This window comes from Rhinopithecus roxellana, chromosome 11 (assembly GCF_007565055.1).
Source record: "Rhinopithecus roxellana isolate Shanxi Qingling chromosome 11, ASM756505v1, whole genome shotgun sequence".
Lineage (NCBI taxonomy): Eukaryota > Metazoa > Chordata > Mammalia > Primates > Cercopithecidae > Rhinopithecus > Rhinopithecus roxellana.
The window spans coordinates 56,493,493-56,517,270 of record NC_044559.1 but is presented as its reverse complement, the minus strand read 5'-3'; the positions used below and the strand labels follow the sequence as shown (position 1 = coordinate 56,517,270).

General features: G+C 46.6%; 1 protein-coding gene across 1 annotated transcript in view; it reads left to right on the top strand.

The window, feature by feature from the left end:
* The first annotated feature begins 7,497 nt into the window (after nucleotides 1-7,497).
* The window catches only part of LOC115900458 (partitioning defective 3 homolog), a 371,816-nt gene continuing 355,535 nt past the window's right edge, over nucleotides 7,498-23,778 (top strand). The window contains exon 1 of the mRNA XM_030941336.1: nucleotides 7,498-7,651. Within this exon, the coding sequence (XP_030797196.1) occupies nucleotides 7,532-7,651 (120 nt within the window). The 5' untranslated portion in view covers nucleotides 7,498-7,531. The remainder of the gene's footprint in view (nucleotides 7,652-23,778) is intronic.

Genomic DNA, 23,778 nt, shown 5'->3' with positions numbered 1-23,778 from the left:
GACCTAATTTCTTTCCACCACACACTGACTCCAGTTAAAGCATTCCTTCCTTCCTTCCTCCCTCCCTCATTTTTCTCTTCTTTCTTTCTTTCTTTCTTTTTCTTTCTTTTTCTCTTCTTTTTCTTTCTTTTTTTTTCTTTTTCTTCTTTCTTTCTTTCTTTCTTTTTTTTCTCTTCTCTTTCTTTTTCCTTCTCCTTCCTTCCTTCCTTCTACCCTCCCTCCCTTCCTCTTTTCTCTTTCTCTTTCTTTCTCTCTCTTTCTCCTTCCTTCCTTCCTTCCTTCCTTCTCTCTCTCTCTCTCTTTCTTTCTTTCTTCCTTTTTTCATTCTTTCGTTCTTTCTTTTTTTTTAGAGATGGATCTCACCGTATGGCCCAGGCTACGCTGCAATGTGCCATCATAACTCACTGCAGCCTTGAACTCCTGGACTCAAATGATCCTCCTGCCTCAGCTTCTCCAGTAGCTGGGATTATAGGCTCCAGCTAAAAGTATTTCTTTCACCCCATCCAGATTGTTTCAGGATTTGAGAATTTGACCCATTTAATTAATTAATTTATTTTTTTGAGACAAAGTCTCGCTCTGTTGCCCAGGCTGGAGTGCAATGGTGTGATCTCAGTTCACTGCAACCTCCACCTCTCGGGTTCAAGGGATTCTCCCTGCCTCAGCCTCTCGAGTAGCTGGGATTACAGGAGCCTGTAACCATGGCTGGGTACTTTTTGTGTTTTTAGTAGAGATGGGGTTTTGCCATGTTGGCCAGGCTGGTCTCCAACTTCTGATCTCAGGTGATCTACCTGCCTCAGCCTCCCAAAGTGTTAGGATTACAGGCATGAGCCACCACACCAGCCGTTCTCAAAGATTTTTAAAGGAGAGAGAGAGAGAGAGAGAGAGAGAGAGAGAGAGAGAGAGAGAGAGAGAGAGAGAGAGAGAGAAAACAACAACAACAACAAACTTTTGGTAGATTTTTTTATTTTTTATTTTTTGTCTTTTTATCAAGATAGGGTCTCACTCTGTCTCTCAGGCTGGAGTCCAGCAGTGCAATCATAGCTCACTGCAGCCTCCAACTTCTGGGCTCAAGCGATTTTCCCATCTTGGCCTTTCAGGTAGCTGGTACTACAGGCATGCACCACCATGCTTGGCTAACTTTTTAACTTTTTGTAGAGATGTGGTCTCACTACGTTGCCCAGGTAGGCCTTGAACTTCCAGGCTCAAGTGATCCTCCCATCTCTGCCTCCCATGTAGCTGTGATTACAGGTGTGAGCCACCATATCCAGTTAACTTTCAGTACCTTATGTTTCTGATAAAGCCATGCCTGCCTCAGAGGGAAGGCAGGATGGACTTTTACCCACCAGAGAATCCTGGTTCAAATGCTGAAATTCCCCCAAATAGCAGCAATCTTACTACCTGCACCTTTGGCTTCCCCCAGCAACCTAGAAGGCCAGGACTCTAAGCCTCACCAAAGAACTTGACTCTGAACTTCACTCTCGAAGATTAGGCTGAAATAACTGCCATTTATATTTATATTTTATTTTATTTATTTATTTTGAGATGGAGTTTCCCTCTTGTTGCCCAGGCTGGAGTGCAATGGTATGATCTCAGTTCACTGCAACCTTCACCTCCTGGGTTCAAGCAATTCTCCTGCCTCAGTCTCACCAGTAGCTGGGATTACAGGTGTCCACCACAACGCCTGGCTAATTTTTTAATATTTTTAGTAGAGACGAGGTTTCACCACGTTGGCCAGGCTAGTCTTGAATTCCCGACCTCAGGTGATCCACTGGCCTCGGCCTCCCAAAGTGCTGGTGAAGGGGTGGCCTGCCCCTCCACCCCGTGGGCGTTTCTCGTTAGGTGGAACGAGAGACTTGAGAAAAGAAATGAGACACAGAGACAAAGTATAGAGAAAGAAAAAGTGGGCCCAGGGGACCGGCGCTCAGCATACAGAGGACCCACGCCGGCACTGGTCTCTGAGTTCCTTTAGTATTTATTGATAATTAGGTTTACCATCTTAGAAAAAGGGAAGTGACAGGATAATAGGATCATCGTAGGGAGAAGGTCAGCAGTAAGACATATGAATCACATGTCTTTTGCAAGGACAAGGTTGGGGGTAGGGTCACAGATTAACAGCATCTCAAATACAGAACAAAATGGAGTCTCTTATGTCTACTTCTTTCTATACAGACACGGTAACAGTCTGACCTTTCTTTCTTTTCCCCACAGCTGGGATTATAGGCGTGAGCCACTGTGCCCAGCCCTATTTTATTTTTTGAGACAGTGTGTCACTCTGTTGCCCAGACTAGAGTGAAGGGACATGATCATGGCTCACTGCAGCTTCAAACTCTTGGGTTCATGTGATCCTTCAGCGTCAGCTGCCTGAGTAGCTGAAATCACAGGTGTGTGCCACTATACCCAGCTAGTCTTTAACTTTCATATAGATGGAGTTTCACTATGTTACCAGGCTGGTCTCAAACTCCTGGGCTCAAGTGATCCTCCCACCTCGGCCTCCCAAAGTCTGCAATTACAAGCATGAGCCACCATGCCCAGCTAGAACTGGCATTTATAAAGTATCACCAGGAAGCACCTCTTCATATCACTGGACTCTCCAAATCCTCCCTCCAGTCAAGCTGGACTGCCAGAAAGTGAGTGGCTTAGGTGGTTTTATTCCACTTTGCTGCAGATTTGTCTTTAACAGAGTTGAATGTTGACATCACCAGCTCTGCTAGCCTCCACCTTGTTCTGCCAACTTTCATGGACTTCACCAAAAGCTCCTTCATTCTTCAGCTCTAGGACCTGGAAGGGAGGGAGATATTTGACCAGGGACTTGGGCTGTGAGTGGTGGGTCATGGCAAACATGGGTGCTTGCTTTCTGCAGGGAACCTGGGCCTTTTCCAGCATTGTGAGGCTGGGTGACACCGGGGCTTCTAGAAGTGGTGATCTCAGCCCGGACTCAAATTTTGCAAGATGGGCTGTCTCAGCAGGGCAGTGCTGACATACCTTCCAGCAGTGTCTGGGAACCGGAACAGGAGAAAGAAAATGCAGAGAAGGGCCAGGGATGGTGGCTCACACCTATAATCCCAGCACTTTGGGAGGCTGAGGTGGGTGGATCATTTGAGGTCAGGAGTTTGAGACCAGCTTGGCCAACATGGTGAGACCCTATCTCTACTAAAAGGACAAAAATTAGCTAGGCGTGGTGGTGCACGCCTGTAATCCCAGTTACTTGGGAGGCTGAGGCAAAAGAATCCCTTAAACCCAGAAGGCAGAGGTTGCAGTGAGCCGAGATCGTGCTACTGCACTCCACCCTGGGCAACAGTGAGACTCTATCTCAAAAAAAAAAAAAAAAAGGCAGTGGATACTTTGGTGATGGTTGCTGATGGACTGGTTGAGGGCAACCTTGAAATATTTTGAAGGAGGGTCTATTTGGATAAGTGAGAACTTGGATATGTATTCCCAATGTGTTATGAAATTTTATGAATTAAAAAAAAAATTCATGAATTTTGACTCAAGACACCAAAGTCTCTGGCATCTAGAATTATACAGTACTAGTTTCTCATCAATTATTAATATAAAGGAAATCACTGCATCTAGATAAACTAGGTAGATTTAAATACAGCTGTAAGGCTTTATCTGGTTGGTGGAATCAGTGTTATTAATTCTCTGGATCATATTTTTAAATAACCATCTATACCCTTATTAGGTATTGAATAGTTAAAGGAATTGATGTACATAAAATGGTACCCACATATCCTGATGTCATCTGTATTATGAAAGCTTCCCCCCTCCCCAGTACTGCCATAAACGCTTTGCTGGCACTGAATATTTAATGTCTTGAATTGTAGCTATTGGAATAGCTATCTTATTCTGACCTCTAGATTGTCCTTCTTTTACTCACCTTTATAATTCTGTAATATTTAGCCAGTGCTTCCTGCAAGGAAGGTCTTTACTAACTGAATGTGGAATCAAATTTAAGTGAATTGAGTGCAGGCGTGAGAGTCAGAGCTGGAGTTTTTGGTTGTAGTCCTGGCCCAGTCACTGGAAAGTCGTATCACCTGGCTAGTCATTTCTTTGAGCCTTGGTCTTCTCCTCTCCCCTTTATCTCTCCCGCCTCCTCCACTGTCATCATTTGCTATCCTGTCCTGGACTTTGTTACCCTCTGCCTTCTTCACGGTAACTGCACTGTACTACGCTATACGTTCCCATGTGGCAGCGTGGAAGCACGTACTGTTTTGTTTTTTTAATTTTCTTTTGTGACGGAGTTTTGCTCTTGTTGCCCAGGCTGAAGTGCAATGGCGCCACGTCGCTCACTGCAACCTCCGCCTCCCGGGTTCAAGCGATTCTCCTGCCTCAGCCTCCCGAGTGGCTGGGATTACAGGCATGTGCCACCATGCCTGGCTAATTTTGTATTTTTAGTAGAGACGGAGTTTCTCCATGTTGGTTAGGCTGGTCTCAAACTCCCAACCTCAGGTGATCTGCCCACCTCGGCCTCCCAAAGTGCTGGGATTACAGGCGTGAGCCACTGTGCCCGGCCGTACTGTTTCCAGACACATTATTTTATTTAATGTTCATAACTTGACTGGGTGCTGTAGCTCACACCTGTAATCCCAGCACTATGGGAGGCTGAAGCAGGAGAATCGCTTGAGGACAGGAGTTCAAGACCAGCCTGGGCCACATAGTGAGACCTTATCTCTACAAACAATTTAATAATTAGCTGGGCATAGTGGCATTTGTCTGTAGTCTTAGCCGCTCTCCAGGCTGACGAAGGATTGCTTGAGCCTGGGAGTCTGAGGCAGCAGTGAGCTAAGATTGTGCCATTGCCCTTCAGCCCAGACAACAGAGCAAGGCTCTATCTCAAAAAAGAAAGAAAGAAAGACTGACTCAATCTATGAGATCTATGAGATGGATATGAATATAATAAGCTCTACTTCTCTACTTTTCAGCTAATAAGACGGGCTGGAGGAAGAGTGAGAGTTGTGTCTAAGGCACTAGTAATGGCCAAATATGGATCTGAACCTAGATCTGTATGATGTCCTATGTACTCTGGTTATTACTGAAAAATGACTTTCAATTAGAATTATTTTGAGAAAGCCCCACTCTAATTTATTATACTCAAGCTAGTATACCCCTCTGAACTAGTATAGCATGTAAACTAGTATACATTCTCTGCCACGCAGTGGCTTGCGCTGTAATCCCAGCACTTTGGGAGGCTGAGGTGGGAGGATCTACCAGCCTGGCCAGCACGGTGAGACGCTGTCTCTACTGAAAATACAAAAATTAGCTGCGCGTGGTGGAGGGCACCTATAATCCCAGTTACTTGGGAGGCGGAGACAGGAGAACCGTTTGAACCCAGAAGGCGGAGGTTGCAGTGAGCCAAGATCACTGCCACAATCTTAGCTCACTGCTGCCTCAGACTCCCAGCCTGGGCAACAGAGTGAGACTTGGTTTCAAAATAAATAAATAAATAAAATAAAAATACATAAATAAATTAAAAAAAAAACAACATAAACTAGTACACATTCTAAACTAGTAGTATACTCCTCCAATGCGTAAAAACAGAAACAACACCTATAATTATCAGTAATTGTTGTTGTGGATCCAACTATCTATGTAAGAAGCAAAAAACCCACAGCAACAGTTGTTGTCATCGTTGTCACAAACTTAATTACTGGGTAGAAATGTCTAGTGCTGCAGCCAAACAGCAGTAGGAGGAGCCTTTCCCATGACTGAGTGGAAGGAGGGAACCTAGACTATTTCTGGGTCTGCCTTGAGCTTTCTCTGCTGCCTTGGTTGGGCAAGTGACTTTGGCCCTTGGTCAATGTCCTGGTGTAAGATGGGGCTAGCACCACTGCACTGATTTGCTGGGACAGGTGGTGGAAAGTGGTGGTCCAGGGCTGGGAGAGGAGAGGAAGGGCAATGTTTCCTAGGAGAAACTGCATTGTGCTGGGGCAGCGGTGGTGCTGCAAAGCGCAGGGAGTGTGGCAAGCGGACGAACCTCGTGTCTTGTTTCATTGTTTTAAGATTGGAGGTGGAGTGGGATGGATGGTCAATCGCCAGCTCTTCCAGCTCTAAGTGCTCAAGTTCTGCGCCAACCCAGGGCAGCTTGATTGCTTTCACGTCCCTTGGAAATAACTGGCAAAAAAGAATTTCACATAGTCTGGAATGGGCTTGGGACAGGGACCATCTTTGCTGACATTTGTCATTCTTTAAACATAATGACATACGTTTATTAAGGAATCATAGTCCATAACTAAGACAAAATGAGCTTCAGCTACGTTCCCTTACTCGGTTCACGTTCCTTCAGAACTTCTCAAGCCCGCATGTCACTCATCGCGGAGTCAGAGCCTTCCTCGGGGTTCAGGCGTCTGCGTTAAGCGCGGGCACATCGTGGGGATTCCCGCGTGAGATTTCTCCGCGGCGTCAGAATAGACTGTTCACGGATTCGCGTTAGGATTGCTTATGCTGCAGAACTTCAAAGAAAGAAATGTATCAGAATTGCGATGTTTAAGGTCTAATCTATTTAAGCGAGTGGGTCAGCGGAGGGTCAACAGGAAACTTCAAGGTAAACAGTGACCTCTGGGAAACGCCCGGTCGCTCACAGCTTCCCCACTGCCTCCCCAGAGCAGACTATTCTTGCGTTTCAGGCAGAACCGCCGCTGCCCGACCCTGCAGCCGAGCTAGGGAGCAGGCAGGGCAGACACCCAGCAGAGCAAGCTGCAGGCTCGAGTCCCCGAGGGCGGAGAGGCTCGGGCTGGAGCCTCCGGGGCGATGAGGAGGGGACTCGCCGCGCTGAGCAAAAACTGCTTTCCCCGGGAGCGCCTGCACCCGAAACCCTCCAGTCCGAGGAAGGAGATTAAAAGTGACAAAGGAAAGGGAAGGGGGGGCTCCGTGGAGACCTCTGGAGGCGTGGAAGGGGCGTCCCCGAGGAGGGGCGAGCGCAGCCCTGCAGGGTGCTGGGCGGGCGGGGTGAAGGGGGCTGGGGGGGCCCGGGCCAGGGTTGGTGGGGGCAGATGGCCGCCTGCCCGGGTTGGCGGTGGGACCAGGGGTCCCGCGCCTCCGGAGGGAGGGAGGAAGGCCGGCCCCAGAGGGCGGTGGCGGGGGCGCGGGCTGCGGTCGTGCGCTCCGCCCCGCGCGGGTAGCCGGCCGCGCCTCCCCCTGCCGCATGTGCGCGGTGTTGTGTGCCCGGCCCTGCTCCTCCCCCTCCCCTCCCCTCGCGCCGTCCCCTCCCCCAGCGGCCCCGAGCGAGCGCCAGCGCCACACAGCCCCGGGCCGCCGCCGGCGAGCGCGCCGAGACGCCGAACAGGTGGCCGGAGGCTGCGGGCGCCGCGGCGGGAAGAGGCGAGGCGAGCCCCGGGCGAGGCGAGGGTGGCCGGGCCGGACCGGGCATGCGAGCTGAGCGGCCCCCCGGCGTCGCCGCCGCCTGCCCTCGCCCCTAGCCGCCCGCGCGTCCGAGTCCCCCGCGGCTCTTCCGCGCCCAGCGTCCCTGGTCCCGGCCCCGGCTGCTCCGGCTGCGCTCGGCGAGGGGCGCGGGCCCGCCCGCGGCGGCGGCGGCATGAAAGTGACCGTGTGCTTCGGACGGACCCGGGTGGTCGTGCCGTGCGGGGACGGCCACATGAAAGTTTTCAGCCTCATCCAGCAGGCGGTGACCCGCTACCGGAAGGCCATAGCCAAGGTGAGGGGCCGGGGGCGCGGGCGGGGAGGGGGCGGCGGCGGGGACGGCGCCGGGATCAATATGGCGCTTCCTGGAAGGGGGAGGAGAGGCGCAGGGAGGCGGGGAAAGGGAAAGTGCGGCCGGGCCGGCCTCGCGGGCGCCCCCCGCCCCGGGCTGCGGGCGCCAAAGTTCTCAGCGCGGGCCGGGGCGCAGCCTTGGGGGCACTCAGCCGGGTCCCGCGGCCCCTGCCATCCCCTTCCCCAACCCCCTCCCCAACCCCCTCTCCCCGGGAGCTCCGGCCTCGGGAGCGCGGGGCGAGCCGGGCAGCGGCGCACAGGCCGGCCGGCGCTTCCCTGGAGTCTGTAGAGCCAGCCAAGCCCCGAGCCGGCGCGCAGGGGGCGCGGGCCGGGAAATCCAGCCCCAGGCCTCTCCCGGCTCCCAGGCCCCGCGGGCACAGGCCGGGGACTGGGAACTTTTGGTGTGAGGAGAGTTTCGTGACTGCCCTCCCGACGGAGGCGGGCTGCGAGCATTCTGTCTCCTCTCCCTTCCTCGGGCGGGGGCGGGACCGCTGCGGGGGGGTCTTTTCCTCCACTTCCCCCGCGGGCATGGGCGGGCAGGGGCGCGCGTCCAGGGGCTGCAGGGTTTGGGGAGTAGCGGGCTTGGGATCGGGGAGGCGTTCCCGGGAGGGCCACCGCTGGCACTCGGCACTCGCTTGCGAGCATTTACTGAGCCCCCTTGCTGGGCTCTGGAAAGCACAACCTTGAAACAGTCGCGGAAAGAAAAGTTTTCCTGCGAGGACCTCAGCTCCTACCTATCCTGGGCTGCTTCCATGTGGCTGGGCTGCGGAGCCGGGCCTGACTTCAGAGTTGAGTGGATTTCCCTTTTTCCTGCTGTAGTGATAACATTGTCTCCACTTCACAGCATTCCTCTACTATGTGTCAGAAGTGAAAAGGCATTTTGTTAAATTGTTTTACCGACTGTGTCTGTGTTTGACAACAGCCCACGCTGAAGTTTCTCCCAAGCACCCGGGGATATTTCCTTTGTAGTAGAGTCCTCTTTAGTGGGGAGTGCATTCACTTCGGTGCAGTATTTCCCATTTGTTCCCGACAGTGGCCTGGCCCCTGTGGGCTTGGGGGCTGCAGATGACGTTGGAAAGTGGCTTGGTCAGCCCTATTGAGCGTACACAGGGTACTCCGGTGGCATCTTCAGTTCTCTCAGAAATTAAGAATACAAAGCTTTTTAGACTGCTGTTTTGCTGTTAGTATACACTGGAAAAAATAGCATAAATTTGGGCTTTTAAAGATAATTTTGGGGGACGTTTAGGAACCCGGCACAAGGATGGAAGACTTTGGCTTTAATAGCTCTGTTATGTTCTTTACAGTTGGTTGAACTCTTTTATTGAAAATCAAATAAAATTAGTGGGAATTGGGCACCTGTTTATCTTACAAAGCTGACAAAGGGAAAGAAAACCATCTCAATGGGCATTTACCTTTTTAAAGTGTTGTTTATGTGTGACAGTTTATGCTTTAAGTGTTCCGAAAGAGTACTCAAATTGTTCAGGCACTCTGCAAACCAACAAAATACTTTGTGCAAGGAAAGAGAAATAAAGTAATATGCACTCTGCAGTATGTCTAGGCTCCTGAATAGGGAGAGGGTGATCGACATTTTCTTTCACTTTATTAATTTTATGTGATTAAAATTGTTTTACCTACTGTGTCCCATGTTTCATCGTGCACAAAATAGACATAGGCTGAACTGCCTATTTGACAGTAGTTCAAATGTAGTTGTTTGAGGCATTCGTTCCACAGAAATTCTGAAGCTTTGACTGTGTCCACAGCACTGTTCTGGGTGCTGGACATCTAGGGGACCGGCTGTGAGAGGCTGAGCAAGAGGCTGCGCAGTCCTCCAGGTGAAGGTGCTGGTGGTGACATGGGGAGAAGAGGGGCCTCTGGGATGCTGGGTGGCTAAAGCGCAGGGCCTTGGTCACAGACCTGGTCCTTGTTATTAACAATTAGCAGTGGTTGTTTCACAGGGCATAGAAAAGGGAGTGCAGTTTTCTTACAGGTGTCTGGGAAGGTGTCACAAAGAGAAAAGGGGGCCTGTGAGCTGAAGGAAGGGAGGGTGATAGTGACATGGGAGTTGGAGATGAGAGGGAGGGTCAGAGATGGATCAGGGGTTCCAACGCTTACATGCTCTTTAAGTACAACTTAGAGTTCAGTAGGTGAATTTTACCGGGGGCTTTGCAGTATACCAAGTTCAATCATTGGAACCCAAGACTGTTGACCCTCAAATGTTGCCAGAGCTCGAGTGTCTTCTAGGTCTCCTTTTTCTCGTTTTTATTCTGAAATTGCTAGACAATGATTGAGATTAATTTTCAGTCTTCCTTACTACTTTTCCCATTCTATATTAAGTGATGAGGAAGTGATATTATGTATTTAACACTGTTTTAAGTTTTATTCCCTGTTCCTTACCGGTATTGCCTAATAGAACAAGAGAAATTCTGTATGAAGAATTAAGTGGCTGGATAGTTGTGGAGTGGTGTTTAGGTTGCTAGGTGACATGTGGTGTGATGAACTCCCATCTGGTGGGGAAAAATGTGGGCAGATCGTGTTTATGGCTTTGTATAATAACCAACCAAGCCAAAAATAAAAAATAAAAAGGAAAAGAGAAAGGTCCCAACTCTCAAATCACCAAGGCTTTCTCTGCAGTAAACATTTTCTGGTGTGGTGGGGCTAATTTTCTGGCATTGCATCTGGGCTGTTTTCAGGTTACACAAATCAATTTTTCTGGATAGTGAAATGTCATGATTTAATACTAGACATGTCCTCAGTGAGTAGATATTTGAAGGCTTACGCTTAGTCATGTGTGACATTTCTTTTTTCCTTTCATGAAAGATGTTTTTGTGGTTGTGATCACTGATGAGTGGGAATAGCTCTTCATCCTCATCCACCCATCTGCATTAGGAGCCTTGCTGAGGACAGTGCGGTGCTAGACATTGGGAACCACATTACATGGACCATCCTCATGGTGGTGTAGGATGGGAGGATGGACTGTGTCTGCATCTGTTCTTCTGTGCTTGCGACCTGACACCCATGATTACGGTGCTGAGCTGCAGCGCTAAATGTGGGGTCGGTTGAAGGGCTGCTGTGTATAAAAAGTCATGCTGTATGAAAAAAATATAAGATTGAATTCGTGCACATTTTTAAAACAAGTATAATCTAGGAGACAGGAAGAATATATAACAGTGTAAATAACAGTAGGTGGTAGCATTATTGGCACCAGTGTGATACAATCAGTAATCGCTTCTGAATATTGGAGATGGGTGCTATCATTATGGGGTGTGTGTGGGAGTCTCATTTAGTCACTAGGATTTGAACTGGGCTTGGTTGGTGGGAAGGCTGACCTTGATATAGGGCAGTGCTTGCTAACTGGGTAAGGCACCTGCCTGCGGGGGCAGATGGGCTCTGGGTCTGTAGGTCTGCAGTTGGGGTCTAGGTGTGTGAATCTGCAGAATGTCTGCTACGATTCTGAGAAGTGAAAGGGAGGGCATTCCAGGAAGGCAGTATGGACAAAGGCAATTCAGGCATTCAGCCCAGGGGGTCAGGATCAAAGTGAGGAGGACTGAATGCCAGGGCAAGACCCTGGGACTTCATGCAGTAGGAAGGACTGTGGCATTCAGCTAAGAGTCAGGGTAACAAGTAGTTCTAGGAGGATGACCTGAGCAACTGAGGTTTGTATGGATAATTTCTTAGCATTTCAGTCTAAATAAATGTTGCTGAGTGACCAAAAGGGGAAGGAGAGAGTGAAGGGCAAAAGTGAGGGCGAGGAGGTGCTGGAACCCCGTTGCCGTCTGCTTCCACCTCCCTCATAGCCTGTAGCCTCTCAGCCTGTAGGGGAGCTTTGGATCAGGTTTGGTGACCTAAGTTTACAAGCCATTTAACCTTGGGTGCACCAACCCTATAGAGCCCCATTATCTCAAGTGGAATATTCCCTGGCAGGGTTAGTGTAAGTATTGAATAGGATGATGAGAGGGAAACTCTGAAGTCCTGAGCCCAGCCCATACTAGCTGCTCCGTAAAGATGAATGGAATCACCAATATGTTTTATCCACCAAGCAGTTTTACACCCTGGGAACTTTACCAAGTGTCCTACTATTGCTGCTTGGATTTTTCCCCTTTACTTAAAAAGGCAGCATGTAATTTCATTGAAGGATGGGTAAGAATGTTAGATTGAATGATGTGCAGCACCACAATCAGGAGAACAAAATTGTGTGTTGCATGTGTGTTTGGGCTGAGGAAGTAAAAGCTGCGGTTGTTGGCTTGATTACAGGTTGATTATTGGGGCCTCTGGCTTCTGTCCCCAAGCACATCACTTTAGAGTGATTTAATGGCAACCTGTTGTTATTACAGGTTGAGCATCCCTTATCCAAAATACTTGGGACCACAGAAGTGTTTTGGAGTTTTCTGGACTTTGGGATATTTTTGTATATCTAATGAGATAGGTTGAAGATGGAACCCAAGTCTAATGTATTGTTAGAATTTATGTATGTTTCCTATGTACCTTTTATACACTGCATAAAAAGGTAATTTTATGCAGTATTTTTGTGCTTGAAAAGAAGTCTGTGTTAAGTACTTATATGTGGAATTTTCCAGTTGTGGCGTCATGTGGGTGCTCAAAAAGTTTCAGATTTTGGAGTATTTGGATTTTGGATTTTTCAATTAGGGATGCTTGACCTGTGTTTTTTAAAAAGTTGAGTCCATGGACAGAAACTTTTGAAAATGTACTTTTTTAGTGGCGGGATACTGTTGATTAGTAACATAATGACAGTCATGGTTTTTGTGAAAAATCTTGTGGTTGGTTTGGAATTTTTCTGTGAGTATGTGTATGACTGCATGTTATTCATTTACAAGCGTATTGAAACTTAGGAAAATAGTTGTATTGTTGCAGAGATTGAAAGAAAATAGAGGCGAGCATAAAAATAGTGAAATGAAAGCAGCTTTATTATTACTTTTAACATTTTCTGCCTTCTCAAAAAGGAAAAAGAAACTACACAATTTTGAAAGGCTGATCTTTCTAGCATTCAAGTCACATTGTCCTCTGGTGCTGAAGCGCCTTTGTCCTGCGTTCTCCAAGTCCTGCCTTCTGAGCACAGCCTGTTCCTGTAGGGACCCCTTTTGCCTTCCAGCCACTCCTTCTGCAGCCGCTCCACCCCCTGGGACTCACAGATGCTTTGCTGCCTCTGTTCTGGCATTTTCTGTTTCTTCTGCCTGGAACGTTTGCTCCCTCCTTGCACTCATTCGTGAGTCTCAGCCCATACCAGCCATCTCTGGGAGGCTGGCTCTCTGTCTCAAGCTGCTAGAGGATCTTTCTCCCTGCCTGCTGCCTCTCCTGGGGACGTCCTGGGTGTAGCTCCTGCACCGACTCAGATGCTTGGGCTGTGCTGTGTGGTTTTCAAGTGTCTCCGTGTGTCCCTCCTCCCTCCGGGTGAAATGCTTGAAGCGGGTCGCTGAGCTTCAGTCTTTGTGAATAGCCCATGTCTGTCACATTGCAGTCAGAATGTTGAGTAAATACAAAGTTGAGAATCAACATGTTAAACTGGTCTCACACAAAAAATACACTTCCGCTGAGAGGACTATCATCAGCACTTGGGAATTTAAAGGACTTTAAGGTTTGGTGTGTTTGACATACTGCACAAACAGCTTGTAATGGAAACTAAGGTTTAGTGAGGTTTGGAGTACCTAGAAGTTATTCTTTTGTATCAGCTGTCTTGAGGGAGTTCAGTTTGTTTTTCAGATCAAGCAGAGGACCCTCCTGGGGTTCGCGTTGGGCGAGGTTCAAGGCAGGTGGCCAGGGCTGTGTGAGAATCTGGCCCTGGAACACACCTATGTTTGGTCTGGCGCCTCTGATTCCGTCAGTTGAGATGCTTGGCTGAGTGCCAGGACTAAGTAGGAATGTTTAGGATCTGAGATTCTCAGAGTCTGGCGGATGTGAAGCGCTTCTTGGCTTATGGTAGACATGGATGAATTGGTTGTGGAGGGAGTATTTAAAGTCCCACTTGGATGCAAACCCACAGACCGATCCTCCATCTGTCCTGGGAGGTTCTACCTCCCCACAGAGTTGTGTGCGTGTTGGTGATGTTGAGCTCTCCATAGATGATTAGAACCCTCTGTACTTTTTTCAAGGATAGAAATAAACATGTAAGATTGGGCCAGAAGGTGCTTTCTATAGGTAATTTTCCATCAGGGGGAGATGGCATGCTAAGCCCACACAGCATGCTTTCATCCTGCTTGGCCACTCGCTCAGCATTCCTGGCTGGGACCAAGGTCAATGGCAGTAGAGCTGGACATCAGTAAATGCATACAGTTTTACCTGTTTTGGGTACCTTTTCTGTACAAAAACAAATCTTTATCAAAATAAGTGCTGAGTTCAGTGGATAAAGTAGGAAGGTGACTGATTTTGTCTTTTAGTCATTATTTAAAACTAACTTCCTTCCTTCCTTCCTTCCTTCCCTCCTTCCCTCCCTCCCTCCCTCCCTCCCTCCCTCCCTCCCTCCCTCCCTCCCTCCCTTCTTCCCTCCCTCCCTCCCTCCTTCCCTCCGTCCTTCCTTCCTTCCTTCTTCTTTCTTCCTTCTTCCTTTCCTCCTCTCCCCTCGCCTCTCCTCTCCTTCTGGGTCTTACTTTGTCACCAAGGCTGGAGTGAAGTGGCGTGATCTCTGCTCACTGCAGCCTCTACCTCCCAGGCTCAAACGATCCTCCTGCCTCAGCCCCCCAAGTAGCTGGGACTACAGTTGTGTGCCACCATGCCTGGCTAATTTTTGTAGTTTTTGTAGAGATGGCATCTTGCCATGTTGGTTAGGCTGATCTCAAACACCTAAGCTCAAGCTATCCACCTGCCTCGGTCCCCTAGAGTGCCGGGATTACAGGCATGAGCCACCATGCCTGGCCTAAATTTTAGCAAATAAGTAAAAATAACTTTGTTTTAACTTATTTAGTAAACAAGTAAAAATTTTAGTAAATAAAATAACTTTCCTGTATAGGTCTGTGCATTCTTGCATCTGGCCTGCTATCTTTCCATGGTTTTTGCCATTCAAATATTACTTTTGTGTATTCCTTTTCTTCTCCATCAACTCATATTGGTCCCTGCAAATAAGATTTCAAGCTCCACATCCAAGTGACTTTAAATATCAATTATTTATTTTTTTTCACTTAAACAGAGTGTATTTTGTATGTACTCTCTGTACTCTATTCTGTATATATTTTATATATACTCTTAATATATATACACACACACAAACACACAAGGGAAATGAAAATGTGTGTCTATACAAAAACTGTACATCAGTGTTCATAGCAGCAAGCCCACATATTGTAGAATTCTGTTCCTATAAAATGACCAGAGTGGGTAGCTCTGTAGAGACAGCAGAGTGGTGTTTCACTAGGACTGGGAGTTTGGGGTAATGAAGACTGTGAATGGGTATGAGGTTTCTTTTTGGGATGACGAAAATATTCTAAGATCATGGTGATGATTGCACAATTCTATTCAAGTGTATACTTTCAATGGATGGATTTTTTGGTTATGTGATTATATGTCAATAAAGATGTTAGAAAAATAGGCTCTATAAGCCACTATGAACAATGCTCCATTTTTAGGTATTTTATAGTTTTGAGCATTTCATAAAATGACATATATATGTGTATCAGAGATGCTCAAAACACTTCAAATGAAAACTGGCTGTTTTTAGGAGTTTTCCATACAGTGTGGAATCCCTGCTTTCTCAGACCTGTCCAGTGTGTCCTGTTTACTGTCTGGTAAGCTCCTGGCTGCTGAGCCTCCAGGTCCCCTGGTCTGTCTGTGCTAACCCTTACTCCTCTAAGGGCTTCACCAATTGTTCTTCAGCCAGAGACTCCTTTCTGCCCAGCTCACCAGCACCTTTGTGCAGTGGAGGTTGAGAATGCCCCAAGTATGCACGTAATGGATCAGCCTTTCCAGCATTTGGCTTTGGCTCCCAGAAGTTTTGAACTTTGGCAAATCTTACAAGCTCTGTGAGCCTCTGTTTCCCCATGTTCTCATATTCAGAGGTGCGGGGCTGGACTCCCACTGCCAGTTCCCTGAGCTGTGCAGGCACTCCTGCTCTGCATGGTTGGTGTTGGTGCTCATAGCACCATAAGTGATGTGCAGTGGCTTTTCAGAGGGTTATACAGGGTCCAGGACCTCTTACTCCTCCCACCCATGCTGTGAGAATATTTTGCCTATCCCCCCCACACCCCCAACTTTGAAATGACGGGGCTTGCTCCAGGTCAAATGGATGCTTTTGAGAGTTAGGGTAAATTTTGCCTAGGGATGGCTGGGTGAGAAGGCTCACGCCTGTAATCCCAGTGCTTTGGGAAGCTGAGGTGGGAGGATTGCTTGAGGCCAGGAGTTCAAGACCTAGTCTGTGCAACATAGTGAGACCCCGTCTCTTTTTTAAAAAATTAGCCAGGCATAGGCCAGGTGTGGTGGCTCACGCCTGTAAACCCAGCACTTTGGGAGGCTGAGGTGGGCGGATCACAAGGTCAGGAGTTTGAGACCAGACTGGGCAAATTGGTGAAACCCCATCTCTCCTAAGAGTGCAAAAAATAGCTGGGCATGGCGGTGCACATCTATAATCACAGCTACTTGGGAGGCTGAGGCAAGAGAATCACTTGAACCTGTGAGGCAGAAGTTGTAGTGAGCCGAGATCACAACACTGCACTCCAGCCTGGGCGATGGGGAGATTTGTCTCAAAAAAAAAAAAAAAAAAAAAAAAAAAAATTAGCCAGGTATAGTTGTGTGCATCTTTAGTCCCAGCTGCTCAGGAGGCTGATGTGGGAGGATTGCTTGAGTTCAGGAGTTTGAGATTGCAGTGAACTATGATGGTGTCACTGCACTCCAGCTTGGGTGACACAGTGAGACTCTTGTCTCTAATAGAAAAAAAAAATTTTGTCTAGGGTGTCTTTCAGAATTTCTTATTGTCTCAAGATAAGTATCTTTTAATGTAAATCACATCATGCTCAGAAGTGACTAAGACAATTCCCCTTGTGAATTATAGCGGTATGATATTTCATGATACAAACTACAATATACATATATATGCACATACGTGTGTATTTCTGGGGTTGATGTTTTATGGTGGTATAAATTTAAGTCATTTTAGAGATGACAGTCAAGTCAACATTTTCCCAATCTTGGTGTTTTTAACTATTCAGACACTGTAAGATTTAAGTTTTTGGAACTCAGATGTATATTTTTCTAGTGTCTGGCTTTTCCCTTCTTTTTTTTGAGATGGAGTCTCACTCTGTTGCCCAGGTTGGAGTGCAGTGGCACAGTCTCGGCTCAGTGCAACCTTTGCCTCCTGGATTCAAGCGATTCTCATGTCTCAGCCTCCTGAGTAGCTGGGATTACAGGCACCTGCCAACACACCTGGCTAATTTTTTGTATTTTTGGTAGAGATGGGGTTTCACCATGTTGGCCAGGCTGGTCTGAAACTCCTGACCTCATGATCCGCCTTCCTCGGCCTCAAAAAGTGCTGGGATTACAGGTGTGAGCTACCGCGCCCGGCCTTTCCCTTTTTGTTTATTGTACTGCATCCCTTTTGATTAGAAAACTGATCTATATTATAGTGTTTATATGTTTGAAAAAGCCTCTTTGAGATAGACTACACTAAAAATCAGTGTTTCCTTTTTCAACACGTAAGAAAACAACTTGATATATGTCTCAAAAACCTAAAATTGCTAACCAATCAAAATATGCGTGTTAATATTAAAAACACACAAAGAAAGGAGTGTTGTTTTTGTGTAGGTGGTATATATGAGACTAGGTTTTTTTGTTCAATTTCTTTTACATAGACCATACAAGTTGGAAAAAAGTTTTTATGTCTGTGTTTTAATTTTCTTCTCTAAGTCCAATGTTAAGTCCAAAATTAAAAAATAAACTCTTTAGAAGTCTGAGGGACAAAGGAAAAAAGAAAACAACTTTTCCAGGGAACGTATTTTCTTATACCACAAATGCATTTAAAATGTGTCATTTGTAATGCTGAAACCCAGTGTGCAAAGCCGTATGTGAATAATGGTTAGCCAGATTCCTGCCCAGCAGGGTTATACTCTAAACTTGAATTTCTTTTATTACAGACAGCAGTACCTGCAGAAGGAGGAGTACACACAGCCTATAACTAATCACTAAATTCATTAATGTTGAACATAGGATTTGGTACCTTTACCATTTTGTTAGAGATCTGGAAAAAAAATCTTCTAGACAAATCAGGTTGATCTTGGCCGGGTGCAGTGGCTCATGCCTGTACTCCCAGCACTTTGGGAGGCCAAGGCGGGCAGATCACTTGAGACCAGGACTTCAAGACCAACCTGTCCAACATGACGAAACCCCATCTCTACTAAAAATACAAAAACATTTAGCTGAGTGTGATGGCAGGCGCCTGTAATGCCAGCATCTTGGGAGTCTGAGTAGTGAGAATCACTTGAACCCGGGAGGCAGAGGTTGCAGTGAGCTGAGATTGTGCCACTGCACTCCAGCCTCAGTGATCGAGCAAGACTCCATCTCAAAAAAACAAAAACGGATCAAGTAGATCTCTAAGTGCATCATTTGGATTGATAACTATTTTTTACTGCATCTAGAAGGTGGTGGCATTTTAGCAGTTGTACTGTTGAGGAATATGAAATAAGTATATTTTAAATTATGAAGACACATCCTATCAGGAATATTTTTCCAAGGAAGCTTGCAATACTAATAAACTCCTGAACTTTATTATTATTGTTTTTTATTATTTTTTATTTTTCTGAGATGGAGTCTCACTCTGTCACCCAGGCTGGAGTACAGTGGCGTGATCTTGGCTGACTGCAAGCTCTGCCTCCTGGGTTCAAGCAAGTCTACAACATCAGCCTCCCAAGTAGCTGGGCTTACAGGTTCCTGCCACCCCGCCTGGCTAAATTTTTGTATTTTTAGTAGAGATGGGGTTTTACCACGTTCGCCAGGCTGGTCTTGATGGAGTCTTGAACTCCTGGCCTAACGTGATCTGCCCGCCTCGGCCTCCCAAAGTACTGAGATGACAGGTGTGAGCCCCTGTGCCTGGCCAACTCCTGAACTTTCCATGGTGGGGTCAGTTTTATCGTCTACATTTTATGACTCACACAGGTGTTCGCAAAAACACCATTAGCTGAAAGTGGAAAGTTCGGTGGTGGGTATTTTGCTTCTAGGAGGCGAAAACATCAGAGCGACACACCATGGATCAGGATTCTGAAAAGGAATCTCTCCTAGACATTTATGGAGAGTTAAGAGCAGTACCTTTGTCAGCACGGGATTCCTGCCTTCTATTTTTCTTTTTTTTTTGAGACTGAGTCTCACTCTGTTGCCCAGGTTGGAGAGCAGTGGGGTGATCTCGGCTCACTGCAACCTCCACCTCCTGGGTTCAACTGATTCTCTCACTTCAGCCTCCCAAATAGCTGGGATTACAGGCATGCACCACCATGCCCAGCTAATTTCTTTTCTTTTCTTTTTTTTTTTTTTTTGCATTTTTAGTAGAGATGGGGTTTCACCTTGTTGGCCAGACTGGTCTCAAACTCCTGACCTCAAGTGATCCACCCGCCTCCGCTTCCCAAAGTACTGGGATTGCAGGCCTGAGTCACCGTGCTTGGTCAGGAGTCCTGCCTTTTAATACCACCTGCCTTACGGGGTTGTTGTCTGGGTTCAAAGAGAGAACGTGAAAAGGTATTGTAGGGAGGCCAGGTGGACTACATGTTAGCTGTACTGTCCCTTTGTTTTTACCAGGAGTGTTTGCCAGTGATTAAGTCTCACTAGAATAAGTTTTTCTAAATTGTTTTATCTCGTCCTCTTTAGAACTTCACTACATGTGGGAAATCATGTGGCAAAACTATCTCCCTTAAAAAAAAAGTCACCAAGGAAACTTCCTTCTGCAATTTAAGAAATAAAATCCCAGTGACATTGATTTGGATGCTCCAAATATGTCCATAATGGAAGAGCTTTTCCAGGTTTTGGTTTGGGCCCCCCAGACCAAAACTTTGACACATAATACAAGCTCTGTAAGTCTGTTTTCCTATCTGTAATTTGGGATTGTCATCTTTGTAGGGTGTCATGGAGATTAAGTGATTCACTGTAGAAAATGCCCCTGTCATGTAATAGATTCTGTCAGTATTAGATCTTTTTCTTTCTCTTCTAGTTTCAAACATAGATTAGGCAAAATTTTAATGGCGATTTCACAAAATCAGCTTGATTCTTATTTATGATATCAAGTGTTGTTTTTCCAGGTTATCTGTTAAAGGGCTACTTTTTTTATTTTTCTAGTAGTGCTTTAGAAATTCCAGTGTTAGTATGTATGCATCATTTAGCTAACAATGAAGATCTAAAGATCACCCAGCAGTTTAAGCTGATTCTTTTACAGGCCAAAGAGAATTGTGTTTGTCTAGCTGTCTTAGCGGTGTAGGACTTTCTACTTGTTACTTCCTAAAATAATTGCAGCTGCAACACTGCTACTTCAAAGGAAATTACATGAAGTTTATTTGCTGTATTTATGTTAAAAGCCATCACTTACACATTTTTCATTAAAAATACTTTTAAAATTTGGAAAGGATAAAAGTATAAAATGTAAATACTGTTTGTATTAATAAAATACAGAGATGTTTTAAAGGCCTTCAGTGTTTATTAACTAGTAGTAGTTCTGAGAATACCCTGGAGCTCAAAGAGATAATCTGTGTTATAAAATAAGTAGGAAAGTTGACATTTTTGTGACTTCTCTAATCCTTATTATATAGGCCTCTATAATTCATGTGCCCATAACACTTCTTAAGATGTGACTTTGGGCATCTTAAGATGGTGATTTCGGTCAACTAAATCAGCAATAAAGGAACACAGAACATCTTTTGCTTAGGTAGGTAGTTGTAAGGGTTGACAGATTGATGCAACTTTTAATACTTTAGTTCAGCTGAAGGTGCCCAGTGCCAATCACCTGAAGACTTCACCCAGGAGTTGACCTATTTATCATACTAAATAGGGAGTGGTGTCTTGAAGGCTCATTCACATTCTGGGCTTGGCAGGCAGTGCGATGAAGTCAGACTTGCAGTTATCAACACCCTGGCTTTGTATTCAAGAGGACTACCTCCTCTCATCCATCTTTTTCATACCACAGTATTGAAAGTTGTTTTCCTCTTTGAAGACCTTAAACATCTCATTAATTAAAGTAATGCTTCTTCCCTCTCCCTGTACGTATTTAGGGAAGTCGCTAAGCAGTGATTGAAGTAATAAAGCTTATCTAGTGGCACAGCACCCTTATTTTGACTTTGATCCCTTCCTGTATTTATTTGTAAACATTTTTTCATGTGAGTGTGTTTGAAATTCCAAGTTTTACTTTCCTACAGGACGTGAAAAAGACCCAGCAGCGTGGGAGATTGGAATGTATTTATGTGCGTCTGTCTCTTGCCTTCACACTTTCCCTTTGTTTTTGTGCTTTGCTGATGAAAGTGATGAATGGTGCTTTCAAAAACTTTCCAGAATACTCAAGTGTTTTATAACAAAATTACAGACAAATAATTGGGAGAATTTTCGACAGATTTTAGTGTGTTTTAATAGGGGGGAATTTTAGTCCGAGGCAGAAGAGTTTTGGCCCTGCATTGTTTCTTTACCCATGAGAAGTGAAGCTGCTTTCTTTATAGATTCCGGGGGATGGTATTTTCAGCTCAGTCTCTGCTTTTGGTGTTAGAAAGCTTTCTAGGTCAGGACTCAAGATCGAAAGCTCTTGCATAAGAGGTGCTTTTATCAGGGGCATTATTTATCTGCCTATTCGTTGGGGAAGTTGTTGGGAAGGTACCATTTTAACAACAGTGAAACCTGTCACTTTTTTTCAGTCCTAACTTACTGTGAAGGAGTTTCAGACAGCAAGGAGGAGATCCAGGAGACATTGGTGTCAGAAAATGGTAGTATTACCATTATTATTTTTTATTTTTTTGAAATGGAGTCTCGCTCTGTCACCCAGGCTGGAGTGCAGTGGCACAATCTCGGCTCACTATAACCTCTGTCTTCCAGGTTCAAGCAATTCTCCTGCCTCAGCCTCCTGAGTAGGTGGGATTACAGGTGCCCACCACCACACCTGGCTAATTTTTTGTATTTTTAGTAGAGATGGGGTTTCACCATGTTGGCCAGGCTGGTCTTGAACTCCTGACCTCAGGTGATTCGACTGCCTTGGCTTCCCAAAGTGCTGGGATTTTCAGGCGTGAGCCACCGTGCCTGGCCAGTATTACCATTATTATCAAGAGTAACGGTAAGCACTCACAGCACATGTTGTATCAGGTCCTGCGTGCTGGGCTCAGTGCTTTATGTGTATATGTTAATCTCATGGAGTTGTGATATTGGTGTAATCCAGAGTTTACAGATGAGTAAGCTTGGGCTAGAGAGGATAAGAAACTTTTTTTTTTGGGGGGGAAGGTTGCACAACTGAGGGTCTTGCTCTGTCACCCAGACTGGAGTGCAGTGGCATGATCATGGCTCACTGCAGCCTCAACCTCCTGGGCTCGAGCAGTCTTCCTGCCTCAGCCTCCTGAGTAGCTGGGACTACAGGTGTGTACCACCTATGCCTAGTTAATTTATTTTTGTTTGTAGATATGGAGTCTCACTGTATTGCCCAGGCTGGTCTTGAACTTCTGGGCTCAAGTGATCTTCCTACCTCAGCTTCACAAGTAGCTGTGACTACAGGCATGCGCCACCACACTTGACTAACTTATTTCTTTTTTCTGTAGAGATGAGGTTTTACCTTTCTGCACAAGCTGATCTTGAACTCCTGGGCTCAAGTGACCCTTCCACTTTGGCTGTCCAAAGCGCTGGGATCGCAAGTGTCAGCTACTGTACCCAGCTGGCTTGGCCACCTTTGGCAGACTCTAACTTCAGAGCCTGCACAGTGAATTGCTGTACCATGACAAACTGATGTGCATTTTAGGATGCTGCAATTCCATAAGAAAGAGTAAGTGATCCTGCGGGAGAAGAACAGAATTTTTTCCTGACTTGGGTATGCTTGAATGGCTTATGGGTTCAGGGAAGAAGTACACCTTTGGGATCACCTTTAGGCTGGTGAGGGTAGAAAAGGCTCATGGTCTATGGGCCAGTGGCATTGGCATCTCGGGAACTTGCTGGAAATGTACAGTCTCGGGGCCCATTCTACACACCTCTGTATAGGAGTCTGTATTGAGGCCGGGCATGGTGGCTCCCGCTTGTAATTCCAGCACTTTGGGAGGCCGAGGCGGGTGGATCACCTGAGGTCAGGAGTTCGAGACCAGCCTGGCCAACATGATGAAACCCCATCTCTACTAAAAATACAAAAATTAGCCAGGTGTGGTGGCGGGCGCCTGTAGTCCCAGCTACTTGGGAGGCTGAGGCAGGAGAATCGCTTGATCCCGGGAGGTGGAGGTTGCAGTGAGCCGAGATCATGCCACTGCACTTCAGCCTGAGTGATATCCCCAGTTGGTGCTAGAGCAGCTGCTCTTAACCTTGGCAGCAAAGCTGTTAGAACGCTGATACCTAAACTCCATATAAACCAAGAGGGTGAGGTCTCTGGGTCAGGGTTGGAGATTGGTGTTTCTGTAAAGCTCTTCAGGTGGTTGTCTGTGCAGCGAGGGTGGAGGACTCCTGGCCCAGGCCAACCTCCAGACCCTTTGGAGTTGTTGCCTTATTTGCAGCCCTGCTTGCCTTTGGACTGTGCATGGAAATTTCCAAAACACAAGTTGAGAGGATCAGCCAGCATGCCCAAGGGTTGGTCACTGGTGTGACAGTGGATCAGCCTGTGTGTGTGTGTGTGTGTGTGTGTGTGTGTGTGTGTGTGTGTGTAGATGGAGTCTCACTCTGTTCCCCAGTCTGGAGTGCATTGGTGCCATCTTGGCTCACTGCAACCTCTGCCTCCTGGGTTCTAGTGATTCTCCTGCCTCAATTTCCCGAGTAGCTGGGATTACAGGCACCCACGACCACAGTCTGGCTAATTGTTTTTTTTTTTAGTAAAGACGGGGTTTCACCGTGCTGGTCAGTGTAGTCTTGAACTCCTGACCTCAGGTGATCCACCTGCCTCAGCCTCCCAAAGTGCTGGAATTACAGTTGTGAGCCACCGTGCCTGGCGTGTTTTTTTTT